The sequence below is a fragment of the Diabrotica virgifera genome, chromosome 5, assembly GCF_917563875.1.
Source record: "Diabrotica virgifera virgifera chromosome 5, PGI_DIABVI_V3a".
Taxonomy (NCBI): Eukaryota; Metazoa; Arthropoda; class Insecta; order Coleoptera; family Chrysomelidae; genus Diabrotica; species Diabrotica virgifera.
The window spans coordinates 4,256,625-4,278,843 of record NC_065447.1 but is presented as its reverse complement, the minus strand read 5'-3'; the positions used below and the strand labels follow the sequence as shown (position 1 = coordinate 4,278,843).

Sequence of the window (22,219 nt, the reverse complement as noted above, 5' to 3'; positions counted from 1 at the left end):
TATTCTTAGTTTGTTCCTGTCCATATGTAGCAGTTCTTTTTGTACATGGTCCACCAATGAAGATTTTCCTATGTGTTTGTTTTGGGATTCTCTACCAATATAGCTCACGACTTTCTCTGATTAAATTGAAATCCAGAAAGGGTAACAAATCAATTGGAAGTTCTGCTCGACAAAACAGATGGGACGTTTTCGTTGTCTGGCATTCGAAACCTGTAACCTCTTCCACAATTAAAACTTCCAGTTTCCCATACATCAAAGTTCGGTCCGACTAGACACCGTTATGCTATTAACAAATTTTCAGCTTGCTATTAATAAACTTTTTTTTTTAATAGTCGTAAAAGCTGGTCGGATAGCCCTGGCAGTTAAGGCCATTTAATCGAAGAGAAGAAGTGTCTCAGTATTTTTTGAAAAAAGAAGAATATTCTAACCTAAGTTAAAATCTGAAATTATAAAAGTAGATCATTTGCGACAGATACGGATACATATTAATTTTTCTTAAAAAATATCACCGTATTCCATCACTACAAAAGCACAATAAGATAAGCATGCACATAACATCTGTTTAATAATGTACGACAATATTAAAGGTACAAAATTCATTTTTTAAATAATTTTTACCAGGGTTGGAAAGACGTATATAATATCAATATCGCACCTCGAATTCGTTAGTGCCATAACCCCGAACGAAATCACAATCTTTTCAGGAGAGCAGAAACAAGATTTTATTTAACTCTTCATTTTTTTTCTCTGCAACTTCACTATCTAATTTAACCAAATTCTGCACTCATGTGTATAGTATCATAGTATTTAATTTTAGCTATTGACATTGTTTTACCCTGAGAATAACCCTTAAAATATGATAAGGCATCCATATTCAAAATTTGAGGATTATGGCATATCAACCCACCTTATCACAGGTTACGGCACTAACACATTTTTTACTTGAGTAATTTTTGGCAAACAAATGCATTATCACATGTTCGGACATGTATATTGTGTTTACAATATCCATTCTTGACCACATTGTGACGCAAACTGACTTATGGCCAACGAACTGTCAGTACTGATGGAATGGGGTAAATGAGTAAATGACCTACCTTTAAGTATAACAGATGGACGTGTTTTTATATATGCAGACGACACAACAATTGTAATTGTAGCTGATGGTTTAGACGAGTTGCATAAGAAAATACAAATAACCATGAATGAATTCATTCATTGGTGTCAAATAAATCACCTTATCAATGAAAATAAGACCATTTTTATCCAATTCACATCTCCACTTAAGGAAGGTGACAATATATCCTTAACATTAAATAATTGCAAATTTGAGACTGTCGAACACATTAAATTCCTTGGAATGGAATTAGATTCCAAATTAAATTTTAATCATCAAATTGACTCTCTGTAAAAAACTAAATAAACTACTTTGCTTTCAATAGTTTGAAATCAAATTTTATCAATCTTACCTACTTAACTTGTACTATGCATTTGTATACTCCGCCATCAGCTGCAATATAATTGTGTGGGGCAGAGCTACGGAAATTGGGCAAATATTCATCCTTCAAAAGCGATTCATTCGTCTAATTTTTAACTTAGATTACAACGAATCTTGTAGAGATACATATAAAAAGAATAATATTATGACCTGCACATGCATCTATCTTTTCAAACTATTAACCTACACTTTTCTTAATAAGAATAAGTTTCAAATAAATAGTGATGTCCATAATTACCACACGAGAAATAAAAGTGATATCCACCTAAACAAATTCAACCGATTTCAACTAAAAAAGTCTCCAATGTATGCCGGAGGACAATTTTTAATTTGCTACCAAATTCAATAAAAGAAATATTGCATTTTAACAAGTTCAAAACCAGGTTAAAGTTGTTTTTAACTGAACATTGTTTTTATTCTCTAGACGAATTCATTGGCTGGAACAATAGCTAGCAACTGATTCCGATATTTTTATACTTTTAACAATATTTTATCAGTCTCGTAATCTTGTTCTCTACTAAATGTTTGTTACCATTAATGTTTTTAATAAGATAACTTTAGTTTACTTTAGTGTAGTATTTTTTAATAACCTACTTATTTTACTATAAGTATACCATGTTTGTGACTTGTCTTATGTCATGTAAATGATACAAAAAGATCAATAAATTTATCTATCTATCTATCTATCTAATGGTCCCGTCCCATTCAAACAGTGAAGCGAGATTGGCGCCAACATACAAGAGAGAGGTCCTAGAGAGGCAGAGAATTTGTCAGGTAAAATTTGCTATAACTACCACCAGAGTTGCCAGATGTGATTTTATAAAACCCCCACTTAGAAACTGAAATTCCCTCAAATCACCCAAATTTAAATTTTTGCCGCATTTTAATAAATCAGTAGTCAAATGTAGAGAACAGTAAAACAAAATTATACTACTTATCAACAGAGGACCCTGGAAATAATTCATAGGACCTATCTTCTTCGATTATATGAGAGTATAATATACAGTTCAATGTGTACATTCGCAAATTTAATTTCCCATGACCCCTTAAATTCTTCCATAATTTTCCCCTCAAAAAATCGTTCAACCATTTCTGCTTGGAGAAGTTCCCCTATACGCTTTCAAATTACCCCAAAATAGTGGGAAAATACCCCAATCTGGCAACCCTGACGTACCTGACTAGCACTATCAATTTGTTTGTTTATGAAAGATGGCGATTATCTTCCCTCCTTTACCTGATTATCTTCTATCTCATCCTGGCCCCATTAAACTCGCTTCATGGCGATTCCATCAGTATTGACAGTTCGTTGCTTGTGGCACGCTTGCTACCTCTGGGAGCGCCAAAACCGGAAAAGGTAATAACGACATAGGCGCAATATTTAGATTTTAAGATAACTAAATTATAATTAACTATTCTAGTTGGGAAATAAGCCACAATTTGACTTGAAAAAATGATTTTTATTACCGTTTCAACTTCCACCTCAGATGCCATTATCAAAATACAAAATATTAATGATAACGATCGACGTCCAAAGTGGAAGTTGAAACACCAATAAAATCTTGATGTTTTTAAAAATAAAATTTTTATTTAAAAAATAATTGTTTTTATAATACTTTTTTATAGGTATTGTGTCTTATAAATAATACAAAAGTGGTATTATAAAAAGTTATTTTTTATAATAACATATATTTTTTTTTTATTTTTTTTTATTTATTACGGGATGTCCCCATTTTTACAAATAACAAAAATAAAGTATCCTAACCATAACACAAATACTAAACTAAGTATTAAATAATTAATAAATATTGTTAAACAAATGATTATAATTTAAGTAAATTAAATTTCCTGAAAATATTATCTCTGACAATTAAAATCAAATGAAATGAAGACTCTAAGGTAAAGGTCACTCATCTTCGATTCCTTACATACTCAGTCAGGCAGTGCTTAAATCTTACAGATGTATCCACCAGATCATAAGATTGACTAAAGTCATTTCCCAGTGTCTGAATCCTGTTAATTGGAGAGAATTTGCCATAGTTGGTGTGATAGTGTTTTATAGAAAATAAGGGTATGTCTCTAATAATTCTAGTGCTGCATCTAAAGTTGATAAGACTTAATAAATCAGAACAGTTGGTAGTATGATCAAGTAGTTTATAGAGAAAAATGAAATCACATTTAGTTCTGTAGTCTTCTAAGGAACTGATATTTAGCCTTGACCTTAACTCCACCGAAGACATGTTCTTTAAGTTTAATCTATAAGCGCAAATCCGAAGAAACTTATTTTGAATTTTTTCAAGGGTGTAAATATGGTTAAAATAGTATGGTGCCATACTATAGAAGCATAAGACACGATGCTACGGACGAAAGTAAGATATAAAATTCTATATGTAGGTACGGAAAGATCTCGAGAGTTTCTTGTGATAAAACCTAGATTATGGTATGCTTTATTTGACAAATTGTTAATGTGTGGGATAAATGACAAGTAACTGTCAAATAACACCCCCAAATCTTTTATTTCAGTCACTCTTGATAGAACGCTTGTATTAATGTGATTGTCAAATACAAATACATTACTTTTAGATTTGCTAAAGGATATAACAAAACACTTATCTTTATTTAACTGGAGACAATTGGAAAGAGACCAATTGTATAGAGAAGTCAAGTCTTCCTGGATCCTTAGACAATCAGACAGATTTGAAACTTTGAAATATTGCTTAAGGTCATCAGCAAATAGCAAAAACTGACAAACTTTTATTACCTCAGAAATATCATTAATAAACAAGTTAAAGAGAAGAGGACCCACATGTGAGCCTTGTGGGACCCCTGAACTGACCAAGATAGGAATCGAAAGTGAACCCTTTATAAAAACAAACTGAACTCTTTCATCAAGATAACTACTCAACCATGAAAGAAACCATTCAGGAAAACCAATACATCTTAATTTAAAGATAAGTAAAGAATGGATCACTGTGTCAAAAGCTTTCGAGAAATCAGTATAAATGGAGTCCACTTGGAACCCATCTTCGAAGGCCCTGACAATGTAATCATGATATAGATATAAGACAAGATTTGTAGACATAGATTTACCCTGCCTAAATCCATGTTGCACATTAATCAAGAGATTTCTACAGTGCCAAGTAAGATATTTGTTTAAAATTAATTCAAAAAGTTTGGGGATGGCAAATAACAACAACAGGCCTATATTTTTAATAAAAGTGTAATTATTATTATCTATTCAATATCAATATTTGGATATACAGGGTGTAACAAAAATGCAGGTCGTAAATTAAAACACATATTCTAGGACCAAAAATAGTTCGATTAAACCTAACTTACCTTAGTCCAAATGTGCACCTAAAAAGAGTTACAACCCTTTGAAGTTACAAAATGAAAATCGATTTTTTTCAATATATCGAAAATGATCAGAGATTTTTTATTAAAACTGGACATGTGGCATTCTTATGGCAGGAGTATCTTAGAGAAAAATACCAGTGAAATTTGTTTACCCCATAAAAATTTTATGGCGTTTTGTCCCGTTAAACACCCACAATATCTTGTGTATGTTCCAATTAAATTATTATTGTGATAATATTAGTTAAACACAATGTTTTTAAAACTTTTTTGCCTCTTAGTATTTTTTCGATAAGTCAGTTTTTATCGAGATGCTGCTTCTTTTTTAATATATGTTTACATATAAATTTTATGAGGGTTTTGTTCCTTTAAACCCCCCAAATGTGTGTGTACGTTCCCATTAAACTATTATTGTGGTACCATTAGTTAAACACAGTATTTTTAAAACTTTTTTGCCTTTTAGTATTTTTTAGATAAGCGACCTTTTATCGAGATGTGGCTTCTTTTTTAAAATGTTTCAAAATATACCTAAAAATGTAAATTATGAAATAAAGTTTCAGATATTAACAGGTCTCTCTAATCATGCTTAACCATATACAAATATGTGGTAGATTCGACAAATATTCAGAATATCTCGATAAACACTGGCTTATCGCAAAAGTACTAAGAGGCAAAAAAGTTTTAAAAATATACAATAATAATTTAATTGGAACATACACAAAAGTTTGAGGGGGTTTAGGGGAACAAAACCCTCATACAATTTTTATGGGGTGCACAAATTTCACTATAATTTTTTTTAAAGATGTTCCTACCATAAGAATGCCACATGTCCATTTTCGATAAAAAGTCTCTAATAGTTTTAGATATATTGAAAAAAATCGATTTTCATTTTATAACTTCAAAGGGCTGTAACTTTTTTTATGTGCACACTTGTACTAAGGTAAGTTAGGTTCAATCGAACTATTTTTGGTCCTAGAATATGTGATTTAATTTATGACCTGTATTTTTGTTACACCCTGTATATATCTGATATTTTGCTATACCCTATTCCACGAACATACGCCTGTTTTGGATTACTTCGACAACGAATATTTTACTGTGCAAAATAAGAAGAACGAAAGTAAATTGCAAATTACATTGTTGTTTATTGGAATAATTATTAGCGCCATTTACTTTCGTACTTCTTATGTTGCACAGTAAAATATTCGTTGTCGAAGTAATCCAAAACAGGCGTATGTTCGTGGAATGGCCCATATTTACATAAATATCACGATATTTTCGAACCCTGGTTTATACCATTATTTGATAAAATATGTGTATCAACTGTATGGTTACATTTATTTGATTATTTTTTAGATAAAGACATAAATGAAGTTTTTGATGATATACTGCTGTTTGAAGAAAACGTGATAGAAGAAGCATACGAAGAAGGTTTCAAGATAGGTGTCCAGCAAGGTAACAAGGAGGGATATCATTTAGGTTTCCACAGAGGTTCAGAAATTGGTGCAGAGATTGGCTTTTATCTAGGCGTCGTAGAGAAATACTTAGAACTCTATTCAAAAAGTACAGATGAAAAATTTTCAAAACCAAAAAGCTCCTTAGAGAATTTAAAAAAAATTTTATCTGAGTTTCCGCGAAGTAATTCTGCGGAAATTGATGTATTTGAAGCGCTTGATACAATTAGGGCACAATTTAAGAAAGTTTGTGCACAGATGAAAGTTAATATCAGCTATCCAGGGAAAAGTAATATGTCATTTTGAAAATGAATGCCACTAGAGTTTTAAAAGATCACATTAAGCAGCTTACAGACTACTTAGAGCCATTTCTACCTTTAGCGAATTTTCATATGGTCGATTATTTCATAAATAACGCATTTGTAAAGTATATTCCAATAAAAATTCAAGAAGATATACAAAAGGTAGGCTATAAAGAAGCTGTAAGTTGTATATTTAATGATAACTACACAGATTTACCAAATCTCGGCATATTTAATGAGAAATCTAAACAATTTACGTTAAAAAATATGGAGGTTTGTCTCACAATTGACCATCTACAAGAGAAATTACAATCGTTAGGTTGTTCTGATCCAACCAGACTGAAGTTAGACATTTTTATGACTTCAAAAAAATCTCACGAAGTCGACATTTTAAGCTACATTGCAGCTGCTTTGAGTAACATATCCGGAACAACACATTTGATTGACATAGGTGATGGAAAAGGTTACCTTAGTTCAATGCTAGCTCTACATCACAAAATACCAGTCCTAGGCATTGACGCTTCTGCAATAAATACAAACGGTGCTGTTACTAGAGTAAAGAAACTATCTAGAGTGTGGAATGCAGTTTCCTCACCACAGAAAGAAGTAAAAGGTAAAGAACAGGTTACCTCGGATTTGTACAAACAAGTAACGAAATTCGTTGATAGTAGTATTGATTTTGTGGAGCTTGTATCAGATATATTTCTAGAAAAACCTGATGGTTTAGGTATCGTAGGATTACATACTTGTGGGAACTTAGCTGCGACTTCTTTGAGAGTGTTTGCTGCTAACTTAGGTATTAAAACAATTTGTAATGTGGGGTGTTGTTACCATTTGCTCTCTGAACGTTTCGAAGATGATAGGTATAATGTTGGAAATGAAGAAGACAGGGGGTTTCCCATTAGTAATTATTTAATCAGCGAGAGGTACAAGATCGGAAGAGCTGGCAGAATGATAGCTGCTCAGTCAATGGAAAGGATATTAGATAAGAGAGAATTGCCGAAAGACACAATATTTTATAGAGCCTTATTGGAAGTGATCCTGGAGAAAAGATTCAACAGTTTGGATCCTGATAAAAGGCATGTGGGGAAAATTAGGAGAAAGTGTGAAAACTTTGTGCAATACGCCAGAGAAGCTTTTAAAAAGTTAAAAGTGCCGTGCGCAGATGTGAGTGATGCAGAACTTGAAGAGCTGTTTCAACTGTATAAGCAAAAGGAGTATGAATTGTATATTTTTTATTTGATAAGAAATATGCTGTCGCCGATAATTGAAAGCATTATTTTAATGGATAGGCTGCTATATTTATATGAGTTGGGTATCAAAAATGCATATCTTGTCCAAGTTTTTGATCCTGTTGTTTCTCCAAGATGTTATGGTTTAGTAGGGATCAAATAAAAATATTTATATATAAGAAATAAATTTTTATACTTTTGTTGTTTGTTTTATTATATACAGAGTGGGACGAACGTATGGAATAAAATTATTTCTGCCCTTGTTTTAGAAATTATGAAAAACGCTGGGATACGTCAACATTTAAATTAAAATATGCGCTTTTTAAACAAATTTAAATGTACAGGGTGATTCATGCAAGTTTGGCATAGTCCATTATCTTGTATTTTTAATGGAACACCCTGTATATTTTTGTTTGAAATTGAAATTTTATGATTGAATCCCCGTCGCATGGCGACGAGTAAAATCGTTAGATTTATACATACACAAAAATCAATGGGTCCAAGCGTTTTTTACAATTTTTTAAAACACATATAATTAAATGCGTTCCACCATAAATATATATATACCTTGTTTTGGTTATTATAGATTTGCTTCATTGATTATGAAAAGGCATTTGGCAATATGAGACATGACTGATACAGATTTTAAACGGAATTGGGTTTGATAACAATCAGCATTATGCAGCTACATTGAAATCAAAAAGCAGAACTAAAGATTGATAAATAAATATCATGCACTTATCATTTAGAATTTAGATGTATACAGGTCTTTTCTCATAAAGTTCCAACGAATTTTATAGTAACTCCATTAATAACAAATTTGTTATTAGGTAAGTTATTAATATTGTGATAATACTACTTTCTTCGCGATAAAGCCGAGAGGATCGAGATGCTATGGTAAACAGTTGAAGGATCTAGGGGAAAAACATGATATGCGCCATTTTGTCAATTGTACAGGAGAGCGAAAAAACGCTCCAAAACGTAGTACCTAATATGAAATCTACTATACTAATTTGTAATAATTATGGTTTCTAGGTTTAGTAATTGTAGTAATAGGAAATGAAATAAATACTAAACTTTGGAAACCAGAAATATTTTAATATAAGTAGATATATTTAAAGTGAGTTGAATGTATAACAAACTAAAAATATTATTTTCAAAATACTTGCAATTATCCGAGCCCCTTGGTTAACCGAGGCAAAAGTCGTAGCTGGTGAGTTACAACTGTTTTAAATTTATTAGTTTCATAAGTTAATTTTTGTGAGTGTGAGAGCATCTTACTGTGCAATATGAGTGGAAAGCGAAAGAGGGTAGTTGTATCTTTGGACACGAAAGTGAATGCGATAAAAAAGGTTCTGGAGAAGAAACTGGTGCGGGTGGTGGGAAGTGGATTGGCGCGGAAAACTATGAAGAAATGAGACCATCAACATACTTCTGGGGCATTATTCTTGCCATTTTGACGAATGAGAGGATTGTACAGCCCGATATAAGTGCATGGTCCAAGCAAAAGCTAATGAATTCCACAAGACGTTGATGGATAGAGAAGAAAAATTTTGTGCGAATGAGGGATGGATTGACTCATGGAAGAAGAAATATAGCATCCTACAATTAAATATTTGCGGCGAAAAGACGTCATTATTTGTCGATTGGATGGATGGAGATGAAGAAATGGAACTGATAGATGACGCAAATGCTGATCTAGTTCTAAACATCAACCATGAAGAAGAAAAAGAAGATACAGATCAGATTACTCAAAACATTTTTCATCCCGATGGGTTGAAGGCCCCTGAAGCAGCTCTAGTATACATCGAGCAGCAAGAGGAAGAGACAGTAGACATCCTTCATTTTCAATGTTGACGCAATATCGCCGCCTCAAAAAGAGAAATGAAGCTTACGCAAAAATCAATAAATCAATCAGACTTTTTTAAACAGTAATATTGATATGGTAGGTAAATGTTTTTATCATTTATATACAGTACTATAGTTATTCTATTGGTACAAAAAAATCTCGGTGTTAACCGAGTTTTTTGCGTATCCGAGGTAGTCACGGTCCCAATTACCTCGGATAATCGCGAGTCACTCAAATATAAAATAATTATTTGTGGAGGAGTTGTGAAAAATACTGAGGATGAAGACATGGATAAAACATGAACGTTAACGATGACGCAATCAAAATGGATTTGTAAAGTTATTTCCCTGGACGACTGGTTGTTATCAGGTTCTTTGTATGTATATTTTTAATTGACAAAATAGTGGCAGTTAATAGCTTATTTACCTAGAGAGTTTATACATTTTGCAGGGACCAGTTACGACCTTGTATCTCTGGCAAAAAGTTTATCTAATGCCATCCCCTTTTGTGAACCTGTTGAATGTTTTTTCCCTGGACCTTTCGTTATTATAGTGTTCTCTAGGACTTTCCAACGCTTCTGTCATATGTCGTATAATCTGTATATAATATTCATATCATATGACAGAAGCTTGAAACAAATAAGAAGTGATGAAAAGTCCTCTTGATGACGTGAATCGGTATTTATACTGCACCAACCATAGATGAATTTTTATTCTCCCCTCCTCTATAATTTCCTGAGAGCCACCTGTATGTGAAGTGCGGAAGAAGAATAAAGTTGACATGGACATGACATACGTCTCTATCTGTCAAAATAATGATCGTTGTCATTGTCATAATTGTTTGTACATTTTTTACCAATAATTAAACAAATTTTAAACATGAACTCAATACTCACAAACAACATTTATAAAAGATGAAAATCAAGGAAATGTGGTCCACACTGAACTAAAACTAGTGAAAATTTAATACAATAGAAATATATGAAATTGTAATAGAAGATGAGTTCTCTTAATTTATTGCTGTATTTGTTAATTTTATCTATAAATAGTTCTTTCGGCGTTGAAGAAAAATGCCCAGCTAAGTGTATATGCAAGAAAAATCTTCCCAACGAAGGTTTAAAGATGTCTTGTGGAGAAGGAGAAAAAGTGTATCATTTAGATGAATTGGAATTGTTAAATTTAGCTAGCGAGGTTGTTCAACTGTAAGTAAGAAGTTTAAATTGTTTATTTGTCTTTATTTGCGATGTATTTCTTCCGTAGGAATTTGTCCGGAAATGGGCTAGCATCTTTTCAGCCAAAGGTTGAACTTCCTGATCTTCAAAAACTGTAAGTATTTAGGTATCTGGTTCATCATTATGTATAAGTTATTTATTTATTTAGATATTAACGGAGTTTATTTACAAAAGTTTTACCAAAGCTGCTCCTTCACGTTGTGGACCAGAAATTAATTTTAATACAGCTGTGAGAGACACGGTAAGATCACACGGTCCACCAAGATGCCAGCACTGTGAGACAGCATCTGTGTCACGCGGGGCTTAACGTGTTAATAATGTAGTAATGAAATGTAATAAAGACATTTTTAAAATCTCAAACATCTCAGAATAATAAACTACAATAAAACCGCTGTTAAACGAAACATCGTTTAACACATTCGCGGACACGCTGTCATTTTATACACGTATTCTTATGGAGTAAATGACTTCATATGCAGTCATGACCGTGAATGTGTTAACTGAAATGGCTGACAGTTTCAATAATTTTGTCAATAAAAAATAAATTTTTATTGCAAAATGGAAACAATTCGATGTTAATTTGTCAACATCATCAACATTCAGACATCTATTAAATAGCTCTGTTAGTATAGGAATTGTTACTGTCTTGCTTGTTTTCAAGAGCTCAGCAATTATACCGTCGTGTCCTGGAGCTTTATCATTTTTTTTAATTTCTTTTAAAGCTCTTTCTATTTCGATCCCTTTATATTTGGTAGTACTTCTGATCCCATGTTTTTTATTTTTGTTTTGACATTCTCTTTTGTTGATTCATTAGGCTTGCTTTACGAGCTGTATAAGGTTTTGTAGATATCTTGACTATTTTTGCTATTTTATATTTGTTCTTCTCTTCCTTATTATTAGTGTCTTTAATTTTAATGATTTTTTGAACACCCAGTGTGTTTTCAATGTCTCATTCCATTTTTGTATGTCACATTTTAGTTCTTTTCTAATTGTTTTATTAAGTTCTATGTATTCTTGAGTATGGCATTTGTTTTGTGCTAGTAGTTGTCTTCATCATTAATTGTTTCGTTTCATTGCTTATTTTGTCTTGTTCAGTCTTTGTTTTCTTTGCGACCTGTAGTCCGGCTTCAAGAAGGTGCTTATTTATGCTGTTGTTAATTTCGTCAATTTGATCTTGATTATGACTGTGAAGGACCACATTTGAACTTATCTGCTAAGACCTCTCCAAATTGCTCTTAATTTGTTCTTAGTTTAAAGGCATCTATCTGTGTTGTTTTTTTAAATATCCCTTTTCTCTCTTCTTTCATGTTAATATTTTTTATTTTTGCTCTATTTATACTATAATCCAGGGTGGGACAAAATCTGATTTTTATTAAAAAAAATCAAAAACCATTGATTTTTTTAAAAAAATCACGATTTATTTGATTTTTTAAATTTGAATATAAAATTTGAACATTTTGATTCTTTGAAATTATTGTTAATTATTTTAATGTATGTCTAAAAATTATAATACAATTTGCGGCTCAAAAACTTGTGACAACGCATTTGTCGCGCTTCTTGCGAGAAAATTCTTGTCGCGATTTGTTTTCCTTCTGTCCTATACACTCGCTATACAGTGCCGAGTGAGGCGAGGTACGAACACGAACGCGTTTGTTGTGCTTTTTGCAGGAATATTCCTGTCCAGACTTGTTTTCCTTCTCAACCTATAAATTGACGTTGCCCAACAATTTCACGCATTTCGCTAGTTAGGTTAGTTAAGTGAAGTGAAAACATAAATAAAAATAAAGTAAAATGAGTGGAAGAAAAGAGGACCCAATATGGCAGTTCTATATTAAGACAACAAATCCAAATAAATTGGGGTGTAGGGCTATTTGTAGAAAGTGCAGGAAAGATATTCAAGGGTTAGTCCAAAGACTTAAAGCACACCACGATGTTTGTAATTATCAAGAGAGGAATACAGGTAAATAAATTAATATTAATTATCATAGTATATACAGGGTGAGTCAAAATAATTGCAAAAAATTTAAGGACGTGATTCGTTGTTAATAATTAATAAGTATTTTCTTAATAAACATCATTCTATATCAGTTGCTCTTGATACTGTGCAGAGGAAAAATGCTACTATCGCAGATGCTGTAGAGCAGTGGAAACATGTACAATATATCTTTGATGAATCTGTGGAATTACCATTACAAAAAACACAACAATTTAATAATCGATATAAGCAAGCACTAACGCCATATCATTTTATAGCGTATATGTTGAATCCACAAAAAACAAAATACCAGTTAACACCAGAAGAAAAGAATATAGCTTTAGAAACAATTAACGAGTTATATGAAAACACTGGACTGTTACCTTTAGTAATAAAGTTAAATGCCCGCAGTGCTCCATTTAAGCAAGTTATGTTTTCGGACGAAGTAATAAAAAATGTAAACGGACTACAATGGTGGTTATCACAAAAAGATGAGCCGGAAATCTTGAAACAGTTGCCAATAATAAAACAGTTCCTGTGTGCAACTGCTTCTTCAGCTTCAGTAGAACGCGTATTTAGCTCTTTTGGTCTTGTACACTCGGATATTAGAAACAGATTAGGCATAGAAAAAGGAGGAAAACTCGTGTTTTTGTTTAAATTGTATAACGAAAATGAATAGACTGAAAATATACAGTAATAAAATTTAGGTGTTACGTTTAGTTTAAGAATTTGGAATTATGTACTTCTTTTTTGTTGTTTTTGCTAAAAGCGGATACTTCTTTTGATCTTTGAGAAAACTTTTATATTATGTTGTTATCTGGTTCTGAATAAAAAAGAAAAAAATTGATTTAAATCATGATTTTAATTTTAAAAATCAAGCGATTTAAATCATGATTTTAATCGTGATTTTAATCACTTGATTTTAATCAGCCCAACCCTGGACTACCCGTTGTTACAATGTTTATTGTTGTGATATCTTGAAATCGTGGGCTTGGTGCAACAACTCACTAATTCAAAATTAAATGTTTTGAGACCTTTACATATTTTACCAAGGCTCAGTCTTGTCCTCTGGATAACTAGTTATCGGGAAGTTTATCTGATAGATTACATGCTAATCTATCAGATAAACTTCCCGATAACTAGTTATTCGGAGGTGAAAAGACTGCGTCTTAGTAAAATATGTAAAGATCTCAAAACATGTAAATTTTGACTTAGTGAGTTGTTGCACCAAGCCCACGAAATATTTTTTTGTTGTTTGAGAGAAAATAGTCTAAAAAATCCACAAGGAAAAGAAAAGGTTTTCCTGTAGTTGGCTGTATACCATCAATCACAAAATTGGAAAGAAATCCTTTGTAAAAGGTATAAAATTTTTTTATTAAAAATCCCTTAAAAGGGCTACATCACAACAAAACGTTTTCGATTTTTATAAAATCATCATCAGTGTTCGATAAACTGGATGCTAGCTGAGCCACAAAAGAAAAATATCTGGGTAAAAACCATTAAGTCATTGAAATGTGATCAACTCAATTTGGATCCCACGTGTTGGGAAACCTGTATACCTTACCTTAGGGCATTATCCTGTTTGCCATGTGACCATCACAGGCCTTTTTATCGAAGTATGCACGTTTAAGGCATCTATATTATATGTAAAATGGTTTTTACCCAGATATTTTTCTTTTGTGGCTCAGCTAGCATCCAGTTTATCGAACACTGATGATGATTTTATAAAAATCGAAAACGTTTTGTTGTGATGTAGCCCTTTTAAGGGATTTTTAATAAAAAAATTTTATACCTTTTACAAAGGATTTCTTTCCAATTTTAGAAAATAGTCTATTTCATTTTTGGTATTTCCGTTAGGTACACTTCGCGTCATATAAAACTGGTACACTTTTTTTTTCCAATGTAAACCTGTGTTCAGAGTGACAAGAGAGAGAGAGAGAGACATACTTTATTGATACAATGTACCAAAAGGCCATCGACCGAAGTCTTTCAGCCAATTTACACAATTAATATACATTATTACAATATATGTTTTTTGTTAATATTAATACTAATACAATAATTAAAAAAAAAAAAAATATTTGTATGTGGCGGTAATCACAATATCACTGACAATTAGTTACAATACAGATGATGATTTGAATAGAGTTGTTTATTGTCTTGATGTGTAGCAGATTTCTTCAAAAAGAGTTCTTCCTGGATATCTACGGGCACTGTCCTCTGGTATCTTCACAATGTGGGGCTCAATCAAATTTTTGTTACTGTCATTAATAAAGAGATATTTAAACAGCTTATTGAGTCTCTCATTAATAGGTTCAATTCCAGTTTCCTCGTACAGCATTCTGTTGGATGGATTGTGAAGTGGATTATCAGGATGACGCATTCTAGTAATTTGTCGAAGGCTAGTTGTTTCAGCCACTTTTATATTATTTTTGGCAGGGCCTTTAGAATTATAGAAAATTGCAGAACCATACTCCAGCATGGGCCTGCAAATCATTTTATAAATATTGGCTGCTGTTTCAATCGTAATTCCCTCATTCTTGTATGTTAAACTTCTGAAGTGTTTTGCTCTAGTTATAATTTTCCTTTTTATAACTGCTGTGTGGTGGTTGAACGTCAATTTGTTATCTATTTCTATTCCCAAATACTTAACAGTTTGGGAGGGTTTAATAATATTGTCGCATATGTTTATAGTTGGTGAGTGATCTTGGATTCTATGGTTAAATATTATTAGTTTTGTTTTAGAAGGATTTATTGTTAATCTCCATTTATTCATCCAGAGTGACAATTATTGTTCGTGAATCACTTCGTTGTTGCCATCACAGATAATGGAATTGCACTAAATCTAAATACAAAAAAATAACGTTTAAAATGTATATTTCGAATTGTAATACATATATTTAAATTCCACACTTGTTCACTGTAAAAGTTATTCATTTTGTATTAATTTCAAATTAAATTTTTAATTTTTTCAGTGTGTATTATTTATTCTACACAACTTATTGCAGTTTTGTCCTAAAATTTACGAGAAACCAATCACACCTCTCGATTTGACATTAAACATAATAATAAGTCATGTCAAGATTTATTATCTATCATTATTTTTGAATTGAAATATTTTCATAAATTATAATAAAGCACGAATGAATCTATGGATACTTAATTGAGATGACGGAAAATTACAATTGTTTTAACTAATTACAAGTTTTTAGTATATTAAAAAATGCGGTCTGTCGCACAGCCCTGCTTTTACCTAGTTTGATATAATATTTTTGTTGAACTGGCAACGTTGGCCTAGAAATTAGAATGACATTTGTGACAATATCAACTTACACAACTTGAAAAACACGAGTTTCGGTCATAAGAGTTGTACCAGTTTTTTTTGACGCGAAGTGTACAACCCATTGTAGAAGGTATTCATAATGTTTCCTGTGCCGAATCCAAAATTTCCAATCTTGCTTTCAGAGTCTTCAATCTTATGAATCTTACAAATGACTAACTAAAAACCTTTTTTGCAGAGATCTAAGTAAAAATCAATTAACAGAGCTTAAGGCTCATCAATTTGTCGAGGTTCCAAATTTAAGAAGACTGGATTTATCTATTAATATTATCAGGCATATCGATTTGTTGGCCTTTGAAAAATTAAGGCATTTGGAAAGACTTAAACTGAATCAAAATCAGATCACAGCTATTACAATTGGTACATTTGCACCACTTGAAAAAATTAAACAACTGTAAGTAGTTTTTCTGTTATTTTTAATTATGTATAGGTACTTATTTTCTAAATATTTTTATTCTAATTTTGATTTATATTACTTTAGTAATATTTATAATACATACTCCAAACAGTTATTTACACAACCACTTGAAAATTGTACAGCTACAGAAGGGACCAATATATATATATATATAGTGAATATATAAATAACATTCGTTATGCTGATGATTCATTTATTATCTCTGAAAGTGAGAAAGACTTGCTATATGCTATATGCTATTAAACACAATTTGTGATACTGGGGAACAGTTTGATTTAACAAAAAACATAAAGAAAACAAAAACCATGATTATCAGTAAGAGGGGCAAAGTCATAACAAGGATCCAGATAAAAAATGAAGATATTGAACAAGTGGACAAAATGAAATACTTAAGAGTCTTAATTACTGAAGATCTAAATCAGAAATTCCATCAATAATAGAGCAATCAAGAGTAGCATTGAAGATGAGGAAATTTCTGAGTAACCAAAAACTCAATCTACAAATACGATATTGGATGGTAAAATGTTATATCCACTCTATTCTTCTTTATATTGTAGAAGCATGGAATGTTAATGTTGACTTAATGAGAAACCTAGAAACTTTTGAGATGTGGCTTTTTAGGAGAATATTGAAAATACCATGGACCAATCATCAAGGGAAGGTCTTTGAAACAGCTACATACGAATTCGTGGATAAGATTTTGAATGGATGGGAGAACAGGGAGATTTCCTTTGGAATGTTCCTGGACTTATCAAAAGCGTTTGACAGCATAGATCATCATATTTTTATCAACAAACTAGAAAGATATGGAATTCGTGGCCCTGCTCGGGACTGGATAAGAGATTACCTCATCGACAGACGACAAAAAGTTATTATAACTCGAGAAGGACAACAGTTTTCTTCAGAAGAAGGGAATTTACAACTTGGTATTGCTCAGGGAAGTGTCATAGGACCACTTCTTTTTGTTTTCTACATTAACAATCTTGGTAGCGAAATACTGAACAGTGAGTCTCACCTTGTAAATTTTGCAGATGATGCAAACTTATTAACATTAGCATCAACGTTTGAGGATCTGAGTATTTCTTCAGATCACTTAAAAACAGCTCAGAATTGGTTCTTAAAAAATAAATTGGTTTTAAATACCGAGAAGACTAACTGTGTTTGTTTTCACACAAAGCAAAATAATGAGATCATTCCAGAGGAGATTGAGTTGGATGATCAAACTGTTGTATTATCAACAAATACAAAATTCTTGGGTATTTACATAGTTCAACATCTGAATTGGTCAGAGCATCTTTGTGTTGTTTCGCAAAAGAATCAACACGGCATGTTATTCATTACGGGTAATGTCTAAGTGTTTGAATTAACAACACCTTAAGACAGTTTATTTTGCGAACATCTACTCAATGCTCAGATATGGTATTATTTTCTGGGGCGGAGGAACTGTTGTTGATAGAGTACCTATTCATTGCTCAGAAGAGAGCAATAAGAACAATGCTCAAGATAAAAGCTCGAAGGACCTGTATGGGGAAAATTTAAGGAGTTAGGATTATTAACAGTGGCAGGGCTTTATATATATGAGTGTTTACTGTTCCTGTTCAAGAATAGGGATAGGTTTACACATTCTGAGCCAAAACACAGCATACCCACTAGGTATGTAGGGCTCAATTTCCCTATACATAGGCTAGTCACAAGAGAGAGGGGACCTACATATTCGTGTATAAAATTTTTTAACAAATTACCTGTTAGATTGCAACAGAATTTTAATATATTTAGAACTGAAATAAAAAGCATTTTATTGGATTTAGAACCATATTCTGTGTACGAGTTTTTAAATCACACATTTTAACTTTTCACTCAGTAGTTGTAATTGTAATTTTGTATGTATATTAGACACTTATTATTCAATTGGGGCCATTTTGCTATAAGTGTGTTGTTTACAATTTTTTAATAAAAGATATTTTGAATTTGAATCATATTACGAATGAAATGGTGTTGGGAAGAGACATGAGAACTTTTGACCACCGTTAGAAGAGAGACAGCATATTTGGGGCAGATACTTAGAAATATAAGTACAAGTTGTAGCAGCTGATTATGAAGGGTAAAGTTGAAGGAAAAAGGACTCTTAGTAGACGACAAATATAGAGGCTGAAAAACATTCGCTACCGGACTGAGTTAAACACACAGACATTTTTAAGAAAAGCACAACCTGCATTTTTTGGGAACGCAATTTAATTTTTTTTGGGTGTAGGGGGTTAGTATAAGCTTAAGTTCAAATTTGTGATGTCGCCACCCTTGTCCCCTGGCTGGCATCGTGGAAAAATTGATGCAAAGGGTTCTTGCGCTGTATCTCGTAAACTATCAACTCCACAGAAAATTTTCTATTACTTTTTATCATGAAATGGAGAATAAAAAAGAAAATATTATCATTCCTCAGAATTTACTGTCTACAATTTTGATACTCTGGTATAGCAGGCATTTTTTATTCACAGAGGGGCAATTAGTGTCTACACTTGTAATCATAACTTGTCTTTTGTTCTTTTTTAGAGACATATCAAGTAATCCATTAGTTTGCGACTGCAGCCTGCTCTGGTTGCACGATTGGGTACAAAGACAATCCCTAAAGCTATCATCGAATCCAAAATGCATGTCTCCATCCACATTTAAAGGAAGACCATTGAAAAAGCTTATAATTGGAGATGACATCCATTGTAAATCTCCTGCTGGCAGTAGTGGGTTGCCATTTATTGAACTGAAACCTGAGGAAAATCAGGTAAAGTATTTGTTTTGAATAAAAAACTATTCTATATAGACTGCGAGCCAAAATAGTCCAGACTGCTAATTTATAATCTCACCAAAAGTCTATGATTCATCAATAAGTTTATTGTATAGCCTTTTACATAGTAACAAAAACTTTGAACTTTGAAAGCTTACCAATACATATAATTTAAATGAGAAAGCGATTGCAACGCTATGAAGTACAATTATTAGAAGTAACACTATTTGGCAATTTATTCAGTTTGCAGAGTGTTGAATAAACTCTGTTTAAGCTATTAATCAATATGTTTCACAATTATACACAGTGAAACTATAAAAATTTAATAAATTAAGATTAATGTGAGATTACAAATTAATGGACTAACTTGTGATTGAACATGAAGTTTGGGAACACTTACACGAGTAAGCGGAATTTTCCTATTTTGGTTTTCTTATTTACAGGTTGTATTTGAGGGAGACTCCCTTACAATGCAGTGCTATGTGCCAAGTATTTCTGATTCGTTAGAGAATCCTCTTCAGAGTGATATTCATTGGACCTGGCTGGATTTCGATCCCAAAGATCATTTCTCTGATATAAGGATCGAAAACGAGTTATTAGGTAGTGCAGGGAGGATATCTAGCACTCTTATAGTTCCTAGATTAGCTAAAAACCATACGGGTATTTGGAATTGTCAGTTTTTATCCTTGCATGGGAATCACTCAAAAGGTTGGTATATATTTTTTACTAATTGAAGTATCTTAAGAGAGCAGGCGCAAATATTTTGCGGCTATCCCTACTATTTTTTTCAAAAACCATTTTTGAACATAGAAATACATACTGCAAGCGCCAGTTAACTTGGCGAGACGCATTGCACAGTGGCTTATGGGATGATCATCAGTCTCAGTGTCGTGCGTATTCGCTGTCGCCAAGTTAACTGGCGCTTGCTATAATACTATAATAAAAGGTATTGTAGAAGGAAAACGATGCATTTAAATTCTGGTGGATGAGGGGTTAAACATACTTGAAATGAATGTCGACTCGATTCAAGTTCTCTGTTAACCCAGATATGACAATATCAAAAGGCACCGCTAGGAAAATATTCCAATATGCGATTCAGAGAACTTGTATGAGACGAGGCTTTGTACTCTAATATACGGTTTCGTTTTGATTCAAATCTGTCTCCTGCCATCCCCGATAGCGCTATTTCTAGGTCTACCTGTTGTCAAGGAGGCCGTGGAATATTTTCCTAGCGGTGCCTTTTGCGGTAGACCTAGAAATAGCGCTATGGCAGGAGACAGATTTGAATCAAAACGAAACCGTATATTTTCTATTTTTACTAATGCCATACTCTGTATTAGAGTACAAAGACTCGTTTCATACAGGTTCTCTGAGTCGCATATTTTAATATTTTCCTAGCGGTGCCTTTTGATATTGTCGTCATATCTGGGTTAACAGAGAACTTGAATCGAGTGGACATTAATTTCACTTATTCCTCGTTAGAGGGCGTTCTAACCATACTACGGTATAAATAGTTTTATTTTGTACCGAGAACTACGGACGTTTTGGTGTAAATTTGTCTTCTTGCATAGCCTCCTTGACAACAGGTAGACCTAGAAATGGCAGAAAAGGGGGATGGCAGGAGACAGATTTGAATCAAAACGAAACTGTATATTTTCTATTTTTAAATAATATACTTCTCATTGTTTTTTAAAATACATTAGACATCATTTTTTTGGAGCATATCTCGCTTAGCTTAAATGTAATCGAAATTTAATATTGTTCATTTTAAAGGTCTTGACAAGCACTACAAAAGGAATTGGTAGCATTATACACCTAAAATCGACCGTTTCTCTGTTATTTCAAGCTGAATACACCGATTTGAGCATGCATAAAAAACAAACGCTCACCTATATATATCTCTTTTTTTATTATAACTAGAAGATTTATGGAGGAACGAGTCTCTGTGTTTTTTTATAAGCTACAAAAATGTTTTATATAGATTTTTTAAGTTAGATGCATAGTTTTTAAGGTATCCGCAAAAAACTGTTCGAAAAGTGCCAATGAAAATGGCCAATTTTTTACCACGAATAACTCAAAAAGTATTGAGTTTTCAAAAAAAATATTATAGAACAGTTTTTGCTTAGAATTAGGTTATCTAGCCACTTCCGTGGCTATTTTAAGCAAATTTTCCATCCCATTGAAGGTGTGGAAACCGTCCCAAGATAAAAAGCGCCATAGTATATAGGGTAGACTTTATTTCTTGAGCTATTCCCTACTTACTGTGAAAATATCAAGTAAATCGATGTGGCCAAAGTGTCCTCTATTTGCTTTCTCCTAATTTCGTCGTCTCTTGTGCTTATATATTGTAAAAGCCGGAGATACAGGATGCAGCCAGAAAGCAGTTTATTAACGGAAAGTCTTAGATTTAAAATATTGTTTATTATATTTTTATTTCAATTATTCTAATTGTTTAAAAAGTAGTAAACTTTGTATCTGGGGCTTTTCGTTGTTTTCCTCGCATTGCGAGAGATGTCGCTGGATTACGTCTCAAAAGGTGTAATCATTGCATTGCGATGGTTTCCCTTAAATAGGCAAGGATTGTTGATATTTCTTTCAGAGTTGTGACCACATAGCTTCACTGAGGATGCATGGGATGCTGAAATAGGCTATATGGAGATGGTGGTCCAACTCTGAATCAAATAAAAACAAAAACTGCCTTTATCTTTTTAAATCGATGTAGTATGATGGAATTCGGAGCCAAATACTCTCATTGAGTGCCCTAAGACTGTATTAATTGTATTTTTTCTCATA

At 32.5% G+C, this 22,219-nt stretch overlaps 4 protein-coding genes across 5 annotated transcripts in view; all 4 read left to right on the top strand.

Annotated features, from left to right (window-relative positions):
- The first annotated feature begins 423 nt into the window (after positions 1-423).
- Positions 424-6,874, top strand: LOC126884909 (protein LTO1 homolog). The gene is made up of 2 exons (XM_050651240.1): positions 424-587; positions 6,206-6,874. Exons 1-2 carry the CDS (start codon positions 569-571, stop codon positions 6,607-6,609), a joined length of 423 nt encoding a protein of 140 aa, XP_050507197.1. The 5' UTR covers positions 424-568; the 3' UTR covers positions 6,610-6,874.
- Positions 6,612-8,037, top strand: LOC126884899 (probable methyltransferase-like protein 25). Its single transcript, XM_050651226.1, has one exon. It carries the CDS (start codon positions 6,612-6,614, stop codon positions 7,998-8,000), a length of 1,389 nt encoding a protein of 462 aa, XP_050507183.1. The 3' UTR covers positions 8,001-8,037.
- A 2,465-nt stretch (positions 8,038-10,502) lies between these two features.
- The window catches only part of LOC126884896 (adhesion G protein-coupled receptor A3), a 400,023-nt gene continuing 388,306 nt past the window's right edge, over positions 10,503-22,219 (top strand). The window contains exons 1-5 of one of the 2 annotated variants that reach the window (XM_050651219.1): positions 10,503-10,887; positions 10,946-11,011; positions 16,411-16,626; positions 19,198-19,423; positions 19,870-20,134. In XM_050651219.1, coding sequence (XP_050507176.1) covers positions 10,685-10,887; positions 10,946-11,011; positions 16,411-16,626; positions 19,198-19,423; positions 19,870-20,134 — 976 coding nt within the window. In that variant the 5' untranslated portion in view covers positions 10,503-10,684. The remainder of the gene's footprint in view (positions 10,888-10,945; positions 11,012-16,410; positions 16,627-19,197; positions 19,424-19,869; positions 20,135-22,219) is intronic. The other variant, XR_007698183.1, reaches the window with a different exon arrangement.
- LOC126884905 (uncharacterized) lies at positions 12,695-13,674 on the top strand. Its single transcript, XM_050651236.1, has 2 exons — positions 12,695-12,877; positions 13,171-13,674. Exons 1-2 carry the CDS (start codon positions 12,709-12,711, stop codon positions 13,569-13,571), a joined length of 570 nt encoding a protein of 189 aa, XP_050507193.1. The 5' UTR covers positions 12,695-12,708; the 3' UTR covers positions 13,572-13,674.

What these genes read in the sequence shown, in the direction of transcription:
- LOC126884899 (XM_050651226.1), top strand. Translation starts at nt 6,612, where the DNA reads ATGAATGCCACTAGAGTTTTAAAAGATCACATTAAGCAGCTTACAGAC.
- LOC126884905 (XM_050651236.1), top strand. Translation starts at nt 12,709, where the DNA reads ATGAGTGGAAGAAAAGAGGACCCAATATGGCAGTTCTATATTAAGACA. An exon ending in TTATCAAGAGAGGAATACAG is followed by an intron (nt 12,878 to 13,170) that starts GTAAATAAATTA and finishes ATCATTTTATAG; the next exon opens with CGTATATGTTGAATCCACAA.